At 40.3% G+C, this 20,694-nt stretch overlaps 1 protein-coding gene across 4 annotated transcripts in view; it reads left to right on the top strand.

Moving 5' to 3' along the window:
• The window catches only part of SHROOM2 (shroom family member 2), a 127,052-nt gene that overhangs the window by 77,762 nt on the left and 28,596 nt on the right, over positions 1–20,694 (top strand). For 2 of the 4 annotated variants that reach the window (XR_012040335.1, XM_072849505.1), the window contains exons 3-5: positions 3,575–3,706; positions 9,023–11,672; positions 13,656–13,759. The exons of 1 other annotated variant lie outside the window; for it this stretch is intronic. Coding sequence is in view for 2 of the 3 variants with exons in the window: in XM_072849505.1 (XP_072705606.1) it covers positions 3,575–3,706; positions 9,023–11,672; positions 13,656–13,759 (2,886 nt within the window). In the remaining variant the exon portion in view is untranslated. The remainder of the gene's footprint in view (positions 1–3,574; positions 3,707–9,022; positions 11,673–13,655; positions 13,760–20,694) is intronic. One more of the 4 variants, XM_072849506.1, reaches the window with a different exon arrangement.

Here is a 20,694-nt window from a genome sequence, read left to right as displayed (position 1 = left end):
ACAACAAGGGTGCTCTTTGGTAGATGGGAATAAAGCAGAAATTCTGTTGTGGGGGGAATACATGCCTCTTGCTGTTGTATCTGCTGGCCTTTTATCTGAATGGTACCTACAGGAATTCAGAATGTGTCTGAAAACAGAGAAAATGGCTCATATTCATTGATATTTTTGTTGTGTGCTGAGATAGTTCAGTTACTATATTCAATTTCCTGTCTACTTTCAATTTTTAAGATATTTTTCTGATTTTTCTTGTTGTTTACAGATACATCTGCTTGTCCAGTTTAATTATTTTTCTCTCTTGGTCAAGGAAGTACATTTTCTCTCCCCCCTCGCCATCCAGTCAACCTCCTCGGTATTGCTGCAGCAGTCTGAGCCAATATGTCTAATCTCTATAGCCTGTGAAATTCAGAATGTCTTACTGACTTCCAAGCAGTAACTATAAAAGGACAGATTTATTCTGAAAAACTGGATTGGAAAGGTTGTTTTATTGCTAAAGTATTTGCACACAAATGTCACTGAGACCACTATCCAACAGATTGCTTATAGTCAATAGAAGTTGTTTTTTTCCCTTTGTATCGTATCTTCAAAGCTTATCAGCATTTTCCTTCCAGCAGGTTTTGTAAAAGCACTGGTAGAAAGACACTCTCGGTGAAATGCTTTTATTAATGCTTCCATTAATGCTAGAGGTTTTCTGGGTTGTAGGTTCAGATGATCTCATTCTGTCACTCAGAATTAATACAGAGTTATTACATTAGAATATAAATGCTCAGCTTCCAGCATCTTTAGTTGCCTGCAAAATATTCCTGGTTTGAGTCTTTTAATCTTTTCTTTCCAGTATTTCTACCCATTTGTGCTGAGTTTTGGAATCAATAGTCATGCTATGCTCCATTTATTGTTAGAAAAATTTTGTTTCTTGAAGTGCAGGAAATAGTAAATGTAATTAAATGGTGAGAATCCAGCAGAAAGCATTGTAGACTATGCACAGTAAATTAATGTTTAGTCATGTTGTGGACTTCAGCGAAAGCAGGTGTCTGTGTGATTCCACCCTCCGGGTATCCCACCAGTATTTTTAGGCTGTTCAGGCTATTATGTCTAAAAAAAAAAAATAATCTCTCAAAAATATGTGCGTATCCACAAATACAAAAAGTGAAACAGAACTTGTAAGTTCTTGTCCACTTGACTTGCCTCACATCACAACTCAGGCCAGTCTGTTCCTCCCCTTGCTTGGCTGCTCAGGAAGATGAAAGTGGTGGTGGATATTGTAGCACAGAAAATGCCATCTGAAAATGATGTTCATGTGGCGAGAAACTATCTTATGAAGATCTTGAGAAGTTCCATGAGGTACAGTACTGACTTTACAAGTGCATCCCTTCTGTTCCTTCCCATTGATTGAATTCCTCTACCATTTGCCAAATCCGTAGCAAACCATCACAGAAGTCCTCTTTCCCAACCTTCAACACTCCAAACATTGCTTGTATTGTGCTAGTTTTCTAGTCCTGTTTCCTTAGCGGTGCATCATAAAAAAGTAATTGTCTCATAATAGATAAACCTTTTTGCTGAATTGATGCCTAGGAGGTCTATTGAATTTGCCTAAACAGGTATTTGTGGTTTGCCGAGCTGGTATCAATATCATTAGAGGTGAGCTGTGGGGAAAAAAACCCTTCAATGTTCTGTGCAGCTGAACAGTGGAACGATTTTTTTCCATACCTGAACACAGGCTTGGGGCCCTTGGAGTATGCAAGGACTGTCTGGAGCCCAGCATCGCATGGCTGAGCAGAACCTTTTGCACTTGGTTGCACTGAGAGTATTTGGGCTTCTCCACTGATTCTCTGAATTTCATTTTCTGACAAGAAGGAACAACATAGTGATGCTCTGCTTAACTGTTTTCTCATTGTCATGCTGGGAAGAGTAGGCTTTTGTTTATGGAAACAATTACTTCTTTTTTTTTTTAGTGACAGTAACGATGCTATGCTTCTTAGTGAAATTACAGCTTCCCTGTAGAATTATTATTCTCCTTTTGTAGTCCTGCATGCAGACTTTGGAAAGGCAATTCATCATATCTTCCTGAATGTACTGCAAAAAGCAGTGTACTCAAATTTGACCTGTTTTGAAGATACTGGGTTTATAATGACCTTTAGTTTTGTACTCTATATCCAGTGGCTGTCTCATAACCCAAATTTATAAAAAGGGGGAATGAGTAAAAAAAAAAAAGGAGAACTGCCTTTAGAGTTGAAGTTGAAAATAGGGAACACTTTCTCAGCTTAGCAAATTACTTTGTAACTTAGACAAATTACTTAACCTTGCAGTAATAAATTTCATAAATACATAGGTAAAATACACAAGTGCATTAAAAAAAACCCTCAAGAGCTAAGGTCCTGTAAGCCTTTGTTTCAGACTGTGGCTTGGAAGGATGGGATTTGTCTCACCTTATACCTCATCTAAATTTTAAATTACACTTCCCCCAAGATGAGCCAAAGAGAAGGGCAGGATGATTTACCTTCAAGAAGTTCCTACTTCGTTCCCGGGTGACTGAGAGGGTCTAGGCAAATTGTCTGTACTCAGGATCTGCTCACTGAAACAGAAGTAGCTGAATTCCACCCAGACTGCTTATTTAACATTGAGGAAAAAGAATACGCTTATTTCTTGAGTGCCGAGAGGTGTTATAAACAGCAAGTCCTTGAAAGGAAGTGCAAGCTGTTGCTACTAATTCCTGAACAGAAGGACGGGGCAGAGGAGTGTAGAGCAGTTTTGCAGAAAGGTTTGCAAGGTACAAAGCTCTAACAACTTACTGTTGTACTTCTTAGAAGGGATCTCTTCAGTTACATGAGCATGTACATTTGGAGGTGATATCCAAGTAGATATTTGGGGACTTTGAATTGCTGAACTACTTTTGAGGTGTATTCTTTAGAAAACAAACAAAAAAACCCCCAAACAAACAAAAAACCCTGCATACCGGGGGTGCCAAACATTTCAAGAGCTGAAGCAGAGTGTGGCTGGAGTTAAAATTATTAGTTAGATCACCCATACTAACTTGTATGAAGCAATGTACATGGCTTTGTTTCTTCCTGTTATTAACTCTTTTCTTCTCACCTCCTCCCATAAGCACATACCTACAGTAAAACCTTGCCAAAGCCCTACTGTACTGTTGACATGTTGTAAAAGAGTCATAAGTCGCAGTGTGAGCTTTAACTGTTAAAGCTCTGGATACGTGTCATGTACTTTAAAATTTGTTTGCCTGTTGCCGCCCCTCATAAAAACCACCCCCCACCAAAATAAATAAAATTAAAAAAAAAAAAAAAAACACAAAAAAACTGAAAACCAACCAAAAATCCACCCAAGCACAGACCTTGGAGAGTATTGACGTTTCACTGCATCTCAAGCATTTTAAAGGAATGCTGGTGTCTTTTCAAAACTGGCATGCAGGTAGAAAGTTGTCTCATTGGCTGTCATTTGAAGTCATTATTCCTCTGCCCTATCTGTATAGCATTTGACTACTGCCCTGGTAGATTTTTTGCTGCGTGTCACCTTACTGAACTGCTTGCATTAAACTAGTACACTCTAACTCTCTCGTTTTCAGAAGAAATGACCTAGCCTGCAGGCCTCACTCCTGGCACGCAACCAAATTTACAGAAAGTCAACCTGAGACAGCCACGTCACACCTTTCCTCATCCAGCGCCTGCGCTTCCTGGCACTCACGCTATCATGCAAGGTGAGTCTCTGTTTAAGTTACATGCATTAAGCTCCAACAGCGAGACAATAATGATGTAGGTCATGACGTTGAAAGTTTTTTAAAACCATGAATGCAGAATGATTGTTTTATACATCTTCAGTATTGCCTGTCCTTTCAATGCTTGAAGGGGGAGCATGGGAAGTTTGACATATGGAGGAGTGGTTTTCAGAAACAGTATGTGATATGTGCGTGTGACTGAAAGGTAAGAAACTAGCTTTAAAGACACTCAAAAGATTGTTTCTTGCTCTGCATTTCCTTTCAGTGTCCACTGGTAAAATCCTAAACCTTTGTAAGTGAAAAGAAACCATCAAAATTCACATACTTGAAGTGAAATAGTAAAGGGAGAAGAAATTGAAAAATACGGTTTCAGACTATTAAAAAGCCTTTTCCTAAAGGGGGGGTGCAGAATGTTTTCCTGTTGGACTTTAAGGTATTACTGGTTTTATTAGTTAAACTGTCTGTCTGTAATCTGATCTTCCCTACAGCTGTGCTTTTGCTTGTGTAGAGAGGTAGTAAGACCAATGATTTTCAGTCCCTGTTTAAAGTACCTTAATATTTGTTAAGTCTCATTCAGCACTACAGGAGAAAGGCTGACACTCATGCAGTTTTAGTTGTGAAACTTTAAACTTTGAGGTAATGCCTGTTTGTGTCTGGTTACAGGTTCTTGTTTCCTGCTGGTAGGTGACATTCTTCAGCATTTTCACAAGGGTGTTTTGTTTTGTTTTCCTTTTGTCACTTTTATCTTCTCAGTTCCCATTGGGCCAACATACTTATACTGAGTGTTAAAGAAAATGAGTCTAATACACAATCCCAGTTTGGAAAGTAGGCTTGTGTTTTATGTACTTACTGCTGTACATTCTCCGTCATTAGTTCCTGATGTTAATTTATCGTGATAGTTAAAACAGAAGAACATTCATACTTTAAGATTTTATTTTATTTTTCATGTCATTTTTACAACCTTTTTTACATTGTTTGTTTTCTTTAGGAGCTCCCTACTGTTTTTAAAATAACTTGCTATCTGCCCTTGAACAAATTATGAATGTTAACATTTAGACAGAAAGGTATCTTAAATGCATTTTGTAATACTTCATTAGCAGGAGTTTTAGCACATTATATTTCTCAAATCCTCGATTATAATTGCTGCTGTTTTACACTGATTTAGAGTTTGTATTTAAATTTCATGTAGATGGGCTGAATAAGATTTATAGATTTGAAGACAGTAAAAGTCCTTGTACATAGAAGCAAAATTCAGAAAACTCTAAAAACTTTATGGAGTTCCTGGTCGCAATACTAACTCAAGACTATTTCTACTTTCAGTCTACTGAGTCTTTTGACGGAGCCGTAAATCAGTTTATGCTTCCTGTTCTTCCTGATGGTTGTCCTTGTACCTTGTGAAAGTAAAATATCACAAGACACGTGTCTCAAAGTGTGATTTGATAGGAGCTGGGTGAATCACAGTATTTAAAAAAGAAAAAAAATATATTAATTTGGTTCAAGGCCAGTTTGAAATGAGCTTTGGGCAGGAAATTGTGGGTGTAAAGGAAAAGGGGGAGGGGAGTAGAGCAATCCTCTCCCCCCACATATCAGAAATAGCAGCAACTGCTGGTAGACATCAGTATTAATAAAAAGGGTAAATTCTGCTTTCTCAGATGCTGCTCAAAGATTTAGTGGCTTTAGTCCAGTCTAACATCAGGGTTCCCAGGGCACTGCCATCCTGAACCCCTTGGATGCCTGTGCTGCCCACTTGAAAGGTGATGTATTTGGGAGATCTGTCAGTCCTGGTGTCTGTTGCCCAAGACTGTTTCAGTGGCAAAGCTGACTTCAGACTGTGGCTGCTGGAGACCCATCATTCCCAGAGTGTCAGCCCAAGGATTTGGGTATTTTGACGTTCCCAGTTGCAGAGGGGGGTTCTCTGGGCTTGCTCGTCTGCAAAAAGAGAAGGTGAGCAGCTTCAGAAGCTTCAGCAGCTTCCCCACTTTCAAAGTACAATTCACAAAACCAAGAAGCACCATGCACTCGAAGTCAAGCACCAAGCTGAATGGGATGCACAGCAATCAGTAGCTGAAAGCAGCAGTATGCAGGGAGATAATAAAAGTATCCCCAGTTCTTGTCCTTCCTTGAGCTAAGCATCTGAGATTTTAGGCTGTGAATACCAGTCTCCTCTGAATGTGCCTGCCTACGTTCTGTCTGTGAGCGTGAAATCCAAATCACTTGTAGAACATAGAGTTCAATCAGGGGGAGAGATGCTTTTGTTCTCTTCCAAGCAGAATATACCTGGATTTTGTGTGTCGGGCAGGTGGGGCGCAGCTGGACAAAACAACCCTCTGAAAATTGTCCTTACTACCTAGGTAGATGCTAGATGAAGCTATGGGTAATTTGATTTGGTTTGGTTTGGGGGGGTGGGGTGGTTGGTTTTGGTGGGAGTTTTTTGCCAGCCTGCTGAATTTGGACCTTTGAAAAGGTGCATGAAGCTAGAGGAAGACAGACAGACCAGAAGAGACTGCACCAGTGTAGATAGGAGAGAGGGTAGTTCTGGAGCCCAGCTCTCCACATCCACCACTATATTGTGTATTTTTATCATGTGACTTTCCTTCAAAAACTGTAAGCTATCTTGGGAGCACTAGGCCAGGTCTAGGTGCCTCTCACACAAGGCTAGAGTGTTAGACCTTGTAAGCTTTTGGTGCCTTAATTTCCCTCTGTGAGTCTTCTGCTGTCTTTTTCACAGAAGTCATACCTTAACAACATGGATGCAGCCTTTTTTCCTAGCCCACCCTAGACTAAGGCTGAGTACACTTTTCTGGGAGACGTGGATATGAACTATCTTAAGTTGCTGGAAGTTTAGAGACTTCATTTTCTTCCAGTAGGATATACTATGATAGAGGACCTTATGTGGTTTGGTGGTTTTTTTTGTTTTTTGTTTTTTGGTTTGGTTTTTTTTTTTTGGTGCTCCTGGGTGTGCAGTTGAAACCAACAACCTCTTCTACTTTGTTCTGGCCTTACAGGTGTGGGTGTGAGGCAAGTATGCTTTGAGAAGGCTGCTTAAACTGAATTTTTGGGGCAATTAGGGTCAGGTACATCTGGTCTGTAATCCCATGCGGTCTGAATGTGGTCTGATTTGCTGAGATGATGCCGTTTCTGGGAGGGCCCAGAAGCAGAAACTCGTACCCCAGGGTTGGGGGAGTGCTTATTGGCCAAAGATGTTGTTTGTAGATTATTCCTGGACTTTACCTGCCAGACTTCAACCAACAGCATAGGTGCTTTTGTGAATCCACTCTAAAATAAGCTATTGAGAGAAGGTTATCCTGGGATACCAGACTCTGGTAGAGAAATGGCTTTTGGATTCTCTTCCATGTCAGGGTTCGTGGGAGGATTGCCCTGCAGTTAAGGACCACAGGATGCCATGCTTTGCAGTAACACACCATCAGAAATTTTCCTGTTCTTTCTTTGAAGCTTTTGCTGCATCTGCTGGGTTTCCATTAGCCATTTTCTAGCAGGGCTTTGACCTCTTATGCTGATGATCTCTGCTTCACATTTGATACCAGTAGATCTACATGAGACTTGTAAATTGTAAATTGAGACTTTCCTGCACAAGTGTCATCTTTATTTTAATCGATGCCAAGTATCTCCTTACTGCTGAAGAGGAGGGAAATATCAGCAATTCATAGCAATATCTGGCTTACATTCTTCATTAACAAAGGAGATCCTAAAAATGACCAAGGCACTTTTTACACGAACCACAGTATCTGCCTAAGAAGACAATTAAGATGTTTTTAAGTATTCAGCAAGATGTTTTAAAATGCTGAAAATAAAAGAATGAAAGAACAAAAAACCCACAAGATGAGGCCAATGCTAGTGTATCTTGTTAATAAAATACTTTTAGAAAATAAGCACAAAGTATACCTTGTTATTCACATAAATTGCTTTTGACCATGTTGTATAAAAAAAAGTTACAAAGGCTATAGTAATGGGGGGGGGGAAGCAATTATCTTGTTAATACTGAATTCCAAAGAACTGTTTAGTTGACCTTTGCAATATTTTTGACAGAAAAAAAGATCTGTATCGCTCTTTGTATTTTTTATGTGGACTAATCTAATTTCATTGCTAGCTTTCACAGGTTTCTTTACCGCACAAGATTTGATAGATGCTTCATATAATTATAGCTACAGGGAAGTGGAATAATTCTGGGATTTCTACCAAGGGGCTTTGCATGCAAGGGCAAGAATTTGAATTTGGTATATAAAAGCAGGAGGGGCTGCCAGTGAAGTTCAAACAGGGAGATATGATGAGAATAATTGGAAAGACTATCGTCTCAGCATCAGTGTGTCAGATTGACAGGAGGTGGGTGCTGTGAAAGATATAAAAGAAAAGAAAGAAAACAGAACAAAACTGATGGGGTAGGAAAACAACAGAAGCAGCAAGATTTTGAAATGGTGTCCTAGGCAAATGATCCAGAGAAAGTACGGTGTCAAAGATGATGTTTCTATAGAGGAAAGAGTGGCAGAGAGGAACTGGTGGTGGTAAGGATTCTGAAAGGAAGGTCAGAAGTTTAGTTTTGGCCATGCAGAGCTTACGTTGCTCTGGCATCTCTTCCTGATGTTTTCCTCTCAGTATTGTGGAACTGGGTGGAATTGAATGACATTGTTGTAAGGGTGTCAACCTGAGAGTGGTTTGAAACCATATTGGCAAGGTGCATGTGGAGGCTCAGAACTAAAATGGTGGCATTTGAGGCAAATGTTTTTAGTGAACCTCTCTTTAGAAATGAAAATACTAAATGAATGGGCAGATTTTGATAAGCCGGATGAGGGAATAACTTCATGAGCTGAAAAAGTTTAGAGTAAGATTACCAAAGACGAACAGGGAAGTATATGAGTTTAATAGCCGAAACAATCAGGGTGCGTGGAAAATAAGCTGAAAAATAAGTTGGTGTTTGTCCTGGGAAAGAGGGAGCTAATGGAGCTCAAACTAAATTTGGCTAAAAGTAGAGTCAACAATTCGCAGAGGGAGAGGGGAGCATTCAAGGAGATAAATGTGTATGACTTATTGGTAAACTTACAAAGGGAAGTTGAGTTAGTTATTAAGGTTTTAAGCTTTGAATCAGTGGCAGAGTATAAAGATAAAGCCCTGACTTTGTGTTCAAACTTCCAATTTTATTACATTGTTTGTCCTGAGTAACTGCTATGCAGATGGGTCTTAACCAATGTTAGTAAAATTGGTGGCTATATATTTATAATTATGTTGTGGCATTTTTTGACTGGTATATTTACGCTGAGGCTTTTTGTTTGTTTCCTACCATAGTTGTTCTTCTCATGACCTGTCAAACTCGTGGGATCAGTCAAGTCTACATCGCACTTCTGACCAATTCAGCTCTTTGGGAAGTATGGACAGCTGGGACCACACTCCACAAGTAGCCCAGTATGGAAGACTTTCTTCTGCAAGGTCTAACAGTAGCATTGATCATCTAGGGAGCCAAAGTAAGCGGGATTCAGCCTACGGGTCTTTCTCCACGAGTTCTAGCACCCCTGACCACACTCTATCCAGTACAGACACTTCTTCAACAGAGAACATGCTATACAAAGTAGGCCACTGGGAGACTGCTAAGCATGGAAACAAGTCTGGCCAGTTCTTGAATGACAGCAGTGGAACAGAGGACAAACCTGGGTATTTGCCAGCTCCCATCCAATATGAGAACAACAAAAGTCCTAGAATAGAGGAACACCCCGATGGCAAGCTCACTAACTCTGGAAGATCCAGTTTTGGACCTGTCTGGTATGTTCCTGATAAGAAGAAGTCTTCATCTCCTCCCCCCCCACCTCCACCTCTTCGTAGTGACAGCTTTGCTGCTACCAAAGGCCATGAGAAAGCCCATGGCCCTGCGTACTCAGAGGGTGCCAGCACGCAGCACTTTACAGTCCTGAACCGGTCTCAGCCCAGGAATGACTGGAACTTGGAAACTGTGGAGCAGCAGCGGCGGCCCTCCAGAGCATGTGACAGGAGGGTCAGCAGCTCAAATTATAAATCTGATCTCAGTTCAGAACACACTTTTTCTTCGACTGGTGAAAGGTACAATAGTAATGCAGGAACTGTGAACAAACTGCAGTCGTCCTTGTCCAGCACTGATGTTCGGTTTGCACAGCCTGCTTACACTTACCACCACCAGCACCAGTACAGTGATGAAAGCACTTTTTTTCACAATGCAAGGATCATAGCTGCACCTAAAGATCAGCAACATTATCTGTCCTATAGTGGCATTCAGGAGTTACCTACAGATCATTTTCATGGCTACAGTCCAAACCAAGCCAGTCTGCTCAACACTTCCTCTTCTTTGAACAGTGCTGCTGAACAGAAGTTGGACAACACTGGACAGAGTCGCTATTATTGCGTGACAGCAAAACATCCTGCTCAGGGAAGCTCAAAGCCACTACAACTCAAGGACGACAGCTGGAAACCTGCGGTGGGGACTGATGCATCGCTTGGACCTCACGAAAATCCCACAGTTGTCACAATGGTCCAAAAACCAAAATACTATCTACCTCAACAATCTGTTGAATATTCACTGAAAGGATGTGAGAACAGTAGTCATTACCCAGTGGACAGAGAGGGGGATGCTAGGTGTGCTGTAGTAGAAGAAACTAGAAAACCCAATCATGCTGAAAAGTCTGGACAAAAGAAAAACTTGGAGAGCAGCTCTGAGGAAAGTGAAACTAGGTACGGTCAGCAGGAGCATGTAAAGGGCTGTGTCCTTACCACTGAAAACAGATCTGCTCAGAAAGATTTCAGGTGGGGGAAAGATGAGAGTAGCAAGATTTCTCCTCAGAAGACCCCAATGTTGCACTCTTTAGCTCAGGAAGGGAAAAAACAGACTGACAACAGCCCAGAAGCGGTAACAGAGCGACAGGCCCCATTTGACACTCACCTGTCTAAACAGGCACGAAGGAGCGATCGTTTTGCAACAACCCTGAGAAATGAGATCCAAATGAGAAGAGCGAAGCTGCAGAAAAGTAGGAGCACTGCTACTTTAGTAGGGTCATCTGAAACGGAGGAGTGCAATGAGACCTGGAAGCCAGATTCAACAGAAAATGTCACCACCTCCCCAGACACTAACTTTACCAGCACATACAAAGATCACCTCAAGGAAGCACAGGCCAGGGTCCTGAGGGCGACATCCTTCAAACGGCGGGACTTGGAGCCCAGCCCCGCTGAATATCTCCCCAGGTCACCCGAGCGGAAAACTGGTAGTTACAACTCTTCGTTATTGGCTTTGGTTTCTGAAGATGTGTCTGGATTCCTCGAGGCTACGCAAGGTAAACCGAACCCTACAGGGAGTGGCACCCATCACGTTTCTCGTATCGGAGCCAGGAAGAGGTTCACAACAGAGCAAAAACTGAAGTCTTACTCTGAACCGGAGAAGATGAATGAGGTGGGGATGTCAGAGAATGAGTGCCGTGCTCATTGCCGTCCAAATACATCTGAAGAAGCCCTGGGCTCATTTGCAGACAGGTGGAAATTTTTTGAAGAAACAAGTAAGCCTTCATATAGGAAATCGGCACAGAAACCAGCTCCCCCTGGTCTAGCTGAGGGACAGCCTGAGAGGACGGATAGGAAAGCTCACGGTGGACAAGAGGGAGAGGAGTCGTGGTATGAGAGAAGAGGTCGGGCAGCCTCTGCTGGACTTGAAACTGCACATGCTTCAAAAGATAACGTCCACCATAGTAGCAGCAACAAGGCTGCTGATAGGATTGTGAAATCTGAACAGCCGCAGCGCCTGGGAACCTTTGCAGAGTATCAGGCGTCATGGAAGGAGCAGCGGAAGCCGATAGAGCCAAGGAGCTCAGGAAGGTACCATTCAGCTGATAATATCCTTGATGCAGGCCACGAACAACATGAGAAACCCCATTACACCCACGAGAGGTCTAGATCATCCCCTTCTACTGATTTCTACAAACAGGTACAAGTGTCTTTCGCATTATCCTTTAAATGGGCAGGGGCAGGAGAGTGGTCGAGCGGGAAAGAGACAATTTTTATGAAAATTTCCAGTTTAGGAACACAAGGTAGTATGGTGTTTGCCTTTTGTCATTAAGGGAATAATTCTTACAGGTAGTTCTCCTAAGTAAAATTAAGATCAAAGTTTGTATTGCACGGGAATTGAGTGTAGCAAAGAGCAATTGGATCAAGTAATTTCTTGTGTGTTGTAGCCAGATGGAAGAAAACAACCTGGTTGATTTGATAATATCCTCTTTTTTACAGTAGAGGTATAGGAGGATGAAAGCAATCTTCACCCAGAGTTATTTCTTCATTGGTGTGGCTGCCTTCCCCATTTTAAGGCTTTCAGTTCTCTGAAACTATGAAGAAAAATGTTCCAAGGGGAAACAATACCTACTTTTGTCTAATTTTGTTAATGGTCCAATCATTTTCCATGGATTTCCTCTTTTCTTCTAAACTGGCTTGATGCAAAAGCTACATAGGACAAAACTTCTGCCTAATAAAGTTTAGAGATTAAAAATATGCATGTTAATGTTAAAGCTACACTACAGCAAAAAATGAAACTGCTTAGTGTTTTATTTTATGTCAATTGCTTGATTTAAGATGTATAAATTTATTCCTGAGAGAGATGCCAAATGTCTGTTCAACTTGCAAGTAAATATTAAGTTAATTTTTAACTGAGCAGGGCCAGGGAATGGTTGGCAGGTTGCAGGGGAAGTAAACAGAGAAACCAAGTCTCTTAAGTTCTCTGTTTAAAAGATGTTGTTCAAGCTGCTACAAGATTTCCTGATGTGTATAAGGAGTCGTAGTGTGTTCAACCTGTGTTGAACTTCACCTTATGCAAGAAAAGGATTGAAGCAATGCAGTTGTATATTATTTTTTCCTTTTTTTAATCTCTTGGTAAAAACATTGCATCCATATGTACATACACATCCACACAGCACCTCCTTGTGTGTGTGTGTATATACAGGGAGTAGAATGAGAACAGCTCAAAAAGAAACAAAGTATGTTGATCTCTAAAAGTTGTGGATTCTTTTTCTTTAAGTTTTTTGTATCTTTAAGTTTTGCAAAAGTTATTTTTTAAGTCTGCGTGCAGACTTAACTATGCGGATAATTTACGAGGGTAGAGATTCCAAGCACTGGGAACATTCACCTGGAAGTTATTTTGAAAATTAAATTAAGTAAATTATTAAATAATTGCCTACCCAGCAGAAAAATCATCATATAATCTATTCTATGTATGCATTTCTGGTTTATTAGTCAGTGCCTTTAAGTTCAGTATAGGCCTCCTGGGGCAAAAAGCAGACACCTGTTTAGGCACCTGGAAAATATGGTGGTGAGTGCATTGAAGATGCTTACAACAGACTGAAGTAAATAAAGATGTTCTTTCGCATATATGATTCAGATGATTCCAGTGCTAATGCGCAATTAAGTTTCCTGTAGGTTCAGTGTTTGTAATGCAAAGCTATGCTTTGGGTGTGGTTGTTTGAAGATAGTGAGATAATAAAATTCTGGAGCCGCGATGTTGTGTGTTTTACCGAGAAACTAAAGTACGCGCTCAGGGATTCAAAAGCCGGTGCGTACTTGCCTCTTCTAAAATGTGAGCAACTCTTCTGTAACTTCTTTGCTGCGTGTTTTTGTTTTTTGGTGGTTTTTTTTGTCTTTGCCAAATGGAAGTTGCGAAGGTTTATATAAAAGTTAAGCTCTTCTGTAGATCAGCACAGTAGAGCAGTAACTCGAGCACAGCCAGGTCCGTAGTGCTGCGCAAGAGGTCACATAGCATACTGTACCACTTAAAACCAAACAAGCTTAAGACATGCTATGCTGTTGACTTCATGTATATTCAAACAGAGCAAACCCACAAATAAGAGGTTCCATAATCATAGATTTTTTGGGAGTCTGAAACATGATGACTTGGTGTCTTACTTGTGCTATAAACCACTTTTAGGAAGTCTCAGTTGAAGTAAGGAGGCAAGCAGAGGATTTAAAGGAAGATGGGGAGCATATTTTCTCTAAAGTTAACAATCTGGATGAAAGGAACTGCACTGTAAGGTAAGTATTTCTTAATTTCTGGCTTTAGGAGATTTCTTATGACAACTCTGATCTGATCTTTTCCTGACTCAAACTGGAAGTTTTGCTGTGATGATTTCAGAGTTTTTGCAATGGCTTTTTCCCTTGTTTCCCTCCTCTCCACATACTTCAACGTGCATGATAGAATTAATGTGGGATGGAAATTTATGGGGACTCTAGGGTGAGTTCGAAGAAATTGTCAAGTGTTGAGTGTATTATGGTTTGTTTGGAGCCAGATGATTCTTATTAGTGTGCATGAAACGATTCAGATATTTTTCATATTTATCAGTTACAGGTTTTTGGCGGGGGGGGGGGGGGGAGGGGATGCTTGAGGTTTCCCAAAAGAGTTTTCCAGTATTCTCCTTGGCAAAGACAGCATGCTACTGAAACACAGTAGTGCTGTAAACTGGACTTTTCTCTACTTGTGCCTTTACAGAATGCAGTACATGAACAGAAGCCACCAAAAGTTGTTTTCCCATTTGATCAGCTCTGCTTTTCTCTGCTAATTCATGTTTTAATTAAACTGTACAATATTTTCAGACCCTTTTCAAATGTATGACTGTATGCACAGTGCAGTTCAAGTCCTTAAATGTCTAGGAGGCGGGGGGGGGTGCCCTCCTCCTGGCCTGCAGTTTGCCAGAGCTGTTGTAATGTAAGCAGTGATTTCAGTGATCGCTGATACTGCGGCTGCTCAAGTGGTGTGTGGCAGCTGAACTGAGACTGTGCACACACCGCTGTTGCAAGGTTTGATAGCTCCGGTTTTTGTAACAGAAGAAACACATGTATAGGAAAAATAATTTCTATGGGCTTTCCTCAGTTCTATAAGTGGTATTAATCAATCAAGGGGAGAGAAAATTATGAACTGTAGCAAACACGTACTCTAGTTGTGACCGTAAAAGCTTGTAAAAAAATTTGTATGTATTTGTGGTTTTATACGGTTGTATTTTGCATCGCTTATGGCCCAGCTGAAGAGACCATCTGCTATTTTGCTAATTCTTAGTAGCCCTTTGTACTTACCGTAGTGATTTCAAAATGAATAGCCCGTGAGGGTGTGAATGTGTGCGCCTGTGTGCGCGCGCGCGTGGAGGGGAGATTGGGCTGGAGGGGAGGGAGAGGGGGAGGCGGCAGCATGATCGGCCGGGAGCAGACGTGCTTCTGTAGGCAGACAGCATCTCTGGACAAGTAAAATGTTTTCCATCCACCAGTGCTGAACCCTAGTCACAAAAGCATGTGAATAATACTCCTACGCCAGCATTTTAGCAGTGTTTGTGCAGTACAATTCTTGCTTTATAATCATGGAATCCATGAAAATCACATGACTGGGTACCAGCTGCAATAACGTTTTGTTGTTGGTTTTTTTTTTAAAGGCAAAATCTATTTTGACATACTATTTCAGATGTAGTATTTGGCCATTTCACCGCATTACAGGAGGTTTTGTAAAATGATCTCTTTCGCAGTCTTTCCCTCAGCACTTGTGTTATGCAGAGGGTTTATATGTCTTCCGTATTAAAAAAAACTAACTAAAAAAAAAAATCTCATTTGGGGATTTAATTCCTGTATTGTGAACTACCACTGCATGATGATGAATGGCTGTCCTATGGGAAATAATATGTATTTCCATGTACTCTTTTTTTAATAAAGCATTCCTGTGCTCAAAAGGAACTGGACTCATCATGACATGAATTGATTTTATGATTTTTGAGCTACCCTAAAGGCATTTCGTTTCCTACTTTTAAAAGCTAGCAATCCGCAAATGGCTAGCAAATATACCTAATCTGAGATATATTCTAGAACGTGAATATTAACCAAACCTAAGGTCTTCCTTGTGGTCATATTTAATATTTTCTTTGAAAATTTGGGTTTGTATTATATTGCTGATGGCCCTTACTTTGTGCTACTGAGACCTGTGTGCTACAGCTGCCTTTGTGCTACCAAAGCCAGCGTGACTGTGCTGGACACAGGAACATCGCTTCGGCATTCGTGTGAGTTAAATATGCAGGGACCCAAGCTGAGAGCCAGCTCTGGAGTCCACGAGTGCCTTCTCTGGGTTAGAGACTGCCCAATGCTACAGGGTGCCTCTGGCCTCACTCCCTGCTAGTTGTTTTGCAAAAAAAATGAATAATTTGGGTTTGAAATAAACTTTGAATATTTACTGTTACAGCTTCCCTGATTATTTTCAGGAGAAATATGAGTCTTTTTAATGCACTGAATCTAGAATGAAAAAGGGTTGGAGTATTGTAAAAGCAAATGGTTAAAAATGGGGAAAAAAAAAAAAAAAAGTGCTTGATAAGCAACTTTTTTTTCTCCTGGGTTTTTGCTGCTGGTTCATTTTGCTATAGTATTTTTTTGGTGCTCTTTTTTTAGCACACAGTTGCAAAACCTAAATTGACAATCTTTCTGAAAGTTGTTTTGGTTTGTTTTTTTTTTAAAGTCTATGAAGATAATTTGTGAACTCCTTTCATCTTTGGGCTGTATTTTTCCCCTCTGAGATTACTGAGTGCTTCCAGTGAATTCAGGTGGTTTCATCTCCCTTTTCAGAAAAGCTGCAACATGTTCTTCCAAATTGCAGTATTTAATTGCCTGGAGTATTATTTTTATAGGAAGAGAAAACAGCGGTCCATATTGGCCATTCTCATCTCTCATGCAAGAACCAAGCCACTCTTGTTATGAACTTACAGGCATGCAAGCAGTCATCTGACATGAGCTAAAGATTTTTATATCAAGGTTCTATGCAATTCTAAATGTTTTTAACTTTAGGACCACTTTAAAAGTTTTATGTGAGTCTATTGATCTGTGAAAAAAAAGTTGATGCTTTTTTGTTTTTAATGATACTACTCTTTCTATTTCTAATTAGTTACAGAAGCTTAGCTTTTTACAGATGTAAAGTCTGTCCTTTAAACAGCTCGGTCTCTCTGTATTTGTCGAATGACACATGCTGGTTATATAGTTAACTTCCCTATAGATGTCTCCATAATTTCTAAACCGACATAGCCCTTCAAAAAGTTAAAGATGGAAATATGTGCTCTGGCTTGTAGTCTGTGGCTTCCTGCAGGATGACATGGCACACATAAAAGTCAATCTGCATCAAAAGAGTAGTGCTTTTTCATCTCATTCTTAAGATTGCCATCTACTAGCGATGTTCACAGCCATTGCTCTTATTTACTTTCTAAGAACATTTGACTTGTATCTCTATTAATTTGTTTCTGCAATGTCTATGAAAATTACATAATTTCAAAAAGTGAAAAAGGATTTATGAGATCACAGGTCGCAGAAAATCTTTCAACATTTAATAGGTGTCAAGTACAAGAGCATGTGCCTGTCAAGTATGGGACCACAGCATGACTCAACTCTAACTAAACACTGTAAGATGTTTCTTTTAGACCTTTCATGCTGTACTAGTTGCTCCTGTCTCAGCTCTTGAAGACAGAGGAACAGCCTTTACCATACAAAAACAAAGTAAAAGTCATTCTTGATGCCTGAGTTGACCTAAATGTGCAAGTTTAATGTTGTAACCAGAACTATATAAGCAAAATGTTTTCACCTTCCTCCCTTTTCCTCTTGAGGAAGAAATGGTATAATCTTGAGCAACTGCTTCCTTACAAACCAGTGAAAAATGACTTTGGCAAACATTTCATGCATGTATTAACAAGCTTCAATATTTTATGGTGCAAAAGAGGGCTAAGTTCTCTGTTCTGTACTTCACCTACAGCTGTTGTCATTTTTCATGTAAATTCTTCTAAAGGAAAGAATATTTCCTATCAGTTTGCTAAGTATAGAATGACCTAACAAGTAGTATTTTGTAGGAAATAAATTATAAAATATGCATGATTACTTTTTTATCTGATGTGCAGTGTACAAACAATTTCTATGTTCATTTTATTCAAGAGCGTATAAAGTGAGCTTATAAAGTCCTCTTTTTAAAATCAATTTAAGTATAATAAGGATTGTTATAAAGGTTTAAGTGCTCTTTTTTGAGGGAGATGAATTATTCAGTTAAAGGGAGAAGAAAACATGCTTTTTATGCAGCCAGAACATACCAGTTTGGCTGAAGTAATGCTTCAGATATCTGAAGTCCTAACGTAATGAATTTACATGTGAAAATGCCTTCTTGCATGAAGTTAAAAATAAAAAGTAAATTGCAATTTTCCCTTTCCAGCAAGTTGTGTGCAGCTATTTGTCGTCATCGGGAGGAAGTGCAGGAGAGCCAACATGCATCCTCACAGGCTCTTGGCCATTAACAAAGAACGAGAGCTGCCGAAGCCCTTTCTACTTACATTAGCATTTCTTTATCATTAAGATATAGATTATTAAGGCATCTGCCAGACCACTTTTTTTGCCAATGATGTCATTGTATGTATCATATGGACTAATGGATGATGCCGTACAGTCTTGGGCTGTTTCAAAGCTTGTATTTTGTCTGAAACTGGGAAAACACTTCTGTGGCTCTTCCCATGCATATAGAGGCAACAAAGGAGAGAGAGTCCAGCAGCATCTATTCATGTAGTGGGAGTCCCCTGCCACCTTTCATCTTCCTTAGGTTTCTGTAAATACTTGTAATTAGTACAAGTTTCATTGCCCTGAACCACTATGCCTTTCCAGTGTACTAGTGTATCTGACTGACTAGTAACAGCTAAATAAATACCACGCTTTGAGACAGCGTAACCTTGAATCACTGATACGTGAAGGAGGTTGATGGAAGTTGATTCTTAAGGACAGTCATGCTAGGGCAGGCCAAAGGTCTACCTAAGCAGGTTTCCTTTCTCTGACTGAACAGTAGCAGATGCTCGGAGAAAACAAAAATAACGCAAACACGGAGCCATGCTGCCGGCTATCCTTGCCCAACCTCTGCTGATCTGCAGCTAAGAGGTGCAATCCTAAGTATTTGCGGTTACAGCCCTTGATGAATTTTTCTTTCAGAAAAGTGTCTAACTGGTTTTGGACCCACATTGACTTTTGACATCCATAGTGTTGTGCTGATGTGTTGTGTGAAAGAGCACCTCTTCTGCGGGGGGTGGGTGGGGTGTCTCCTTTGTGAAAGCTGTTGTATGACTTTGCCCATCCATATTTTCTTCTTCTGTGTCTTTCCACATTCTCATATGTTCCTTTTGGAGCAGTGGGAGAACTGCAACAACATTAGGGTGCACTATGAATTCATAAAGTTTCCTTTATCTTGACCTTTTTTCTTTCTTTTTTTTTTTTTTACTGCTGTGGAGTACAGCAATGATCTGTTCATAGAACGGTTTGTGAAATCCAGCTTTTCCTTCCTGCATAGCAGTAATTTCAGTTATACATCATTGTATATGTTGCTGAGGTATAGGAAAAGCTATCCTGTGGGTTACTTTGCATTTATTAAATCTTAATTTCATCTGTTGTTTTATGGCCTATTCACTCAATGATAGGAAATCTTTGGCTTGTGTCTTTATTAGTCAGAATAATTTCCTCACAGCAGCAATTGTTGCCACCTTCTTTTTCACCTCTTTTGTAAATCATCTAGATCTAACCAGTTCTGTTAATCACGTGATGATGCAAGTGAGGACTTTGTCCCATGGCAGTCAAATTTTTAAGAGCCTCTAGTGAGAATCTTTTTTTTTTTTTAAGACTCTTCTAAAAATCCAAATAGTCTCTGTCATCCAGATCAGTGTTGTCCACGTGTGTAGTGACTCTTTCTAAGAAGAATAATGCATCTGAGACATGGCTTTTCTGCACGAGCTCAAATGATTCTTTGTCATTTTAACATGCTAGTTAGTGCAGCTGCTGAATCTCTTCATATCATTTCTGCCTGTTTGCTTAGTTTAGATGTTGTTTATAGTTCTGAAGTTCTCCAGATTCATAATGAATATCTTTTTTTTAAACTCTTGCTCTCTTTCTCTCATTCTTTCTCTTCAACACCCTCACACTTTCCCTCCCCAAACACTGCGTGTGTCCCTTTGCTCAAGCAGTTGCCCACGTATCAGGGGAATGGGTAGTTGTGCATCACAGATACTATTTCAACAATTTCCTATAGGAGTTTCGGGTGATTATCATATAGTCCAGGTAACTCATGACTGCCCACTTAATGGTGGACAGTATCTGAGAATAGTTCCCGCATAGGCTGTTCTTTGCTCATGGAGATGTGAAGGGGACTCCATGGCTTTTTTTGTTTGTTTGTTTTGGGTTTTTTTGTTCTACCACTTTTAAGAATTTGTACCTCAGCCTTTTTTTTTTTTTCTTTTTCTTTTTTTTTTTAACCTTATTGTGTTTATCTGTCTTGCTAGAATAGTTTTGGATTTTCCTCATTTGGGTAGGACTTTAGTTCTCTGGTGGATGTCCTTTTAATTACTGTTTAACCCAGCTGTTGAAGGGGACAGAGAGAGGGGAGGAAAAAGGGGGTGGTCTTCTGGGTTTTTTGTAGGTGTTATGCATTTTCTCTGAGTTTCGTATCTTGTGTCTTCTGTCGCATGTTATCTCTTAGCATTATACCATCTGGCTTGTTCCTTTTAAAAACATTCCTCTCATGTACGTAAATGCCCTTTTCAAAATTAAATACCACAGTGTGGATTCTTGATCTTTCAAGAATGATTAATCTAAATACATATGGCCACTGGCACAGGATAGCTCTCCAAGTAGCACAGTTTTGAACCAGATTCTTCTCATACCTGAGGATCAAGGCAGGAGTTGCACGACAAATTGTCCCACTTGTAGTCTTTTTCGTCCTCCTGTTGTCCATTTTAAAACTTTCAGGCTGCTTGAGCCGAGAGATGTGTGGTTCTTCAAGAGCATCCGAAATGCATTATTTTGGGATCTCAGACTGGTTGTGGCTAAGTGAGAGTGCTAAAGCTGGCAGGCTCCTCCCATTGCCTTCCCATTCCTCGCTCTCCGAGCGGTGCTCAGCCCAGCGGCTGTCAGGTGCATGTCCTGCAGGTCGGTGTGATGCTCTG

This window comes from Ciconia boyciana, chromosome 1 (genome assembly GCF_034638445.1).
Source record: "Ciconia boyciana chromosome 1, ASM3463844v1, whole genome shotgun sequence".
Lineage (NCBI taxonomy): Eukaryota > Metazoa > Chordata > Aves > Ciconiiformes > Ciconiidae > Ciconia > Ciconia boyciana.
This window is presented reverse-complemented; position numbering and strand designations above follow the sequence as displayed.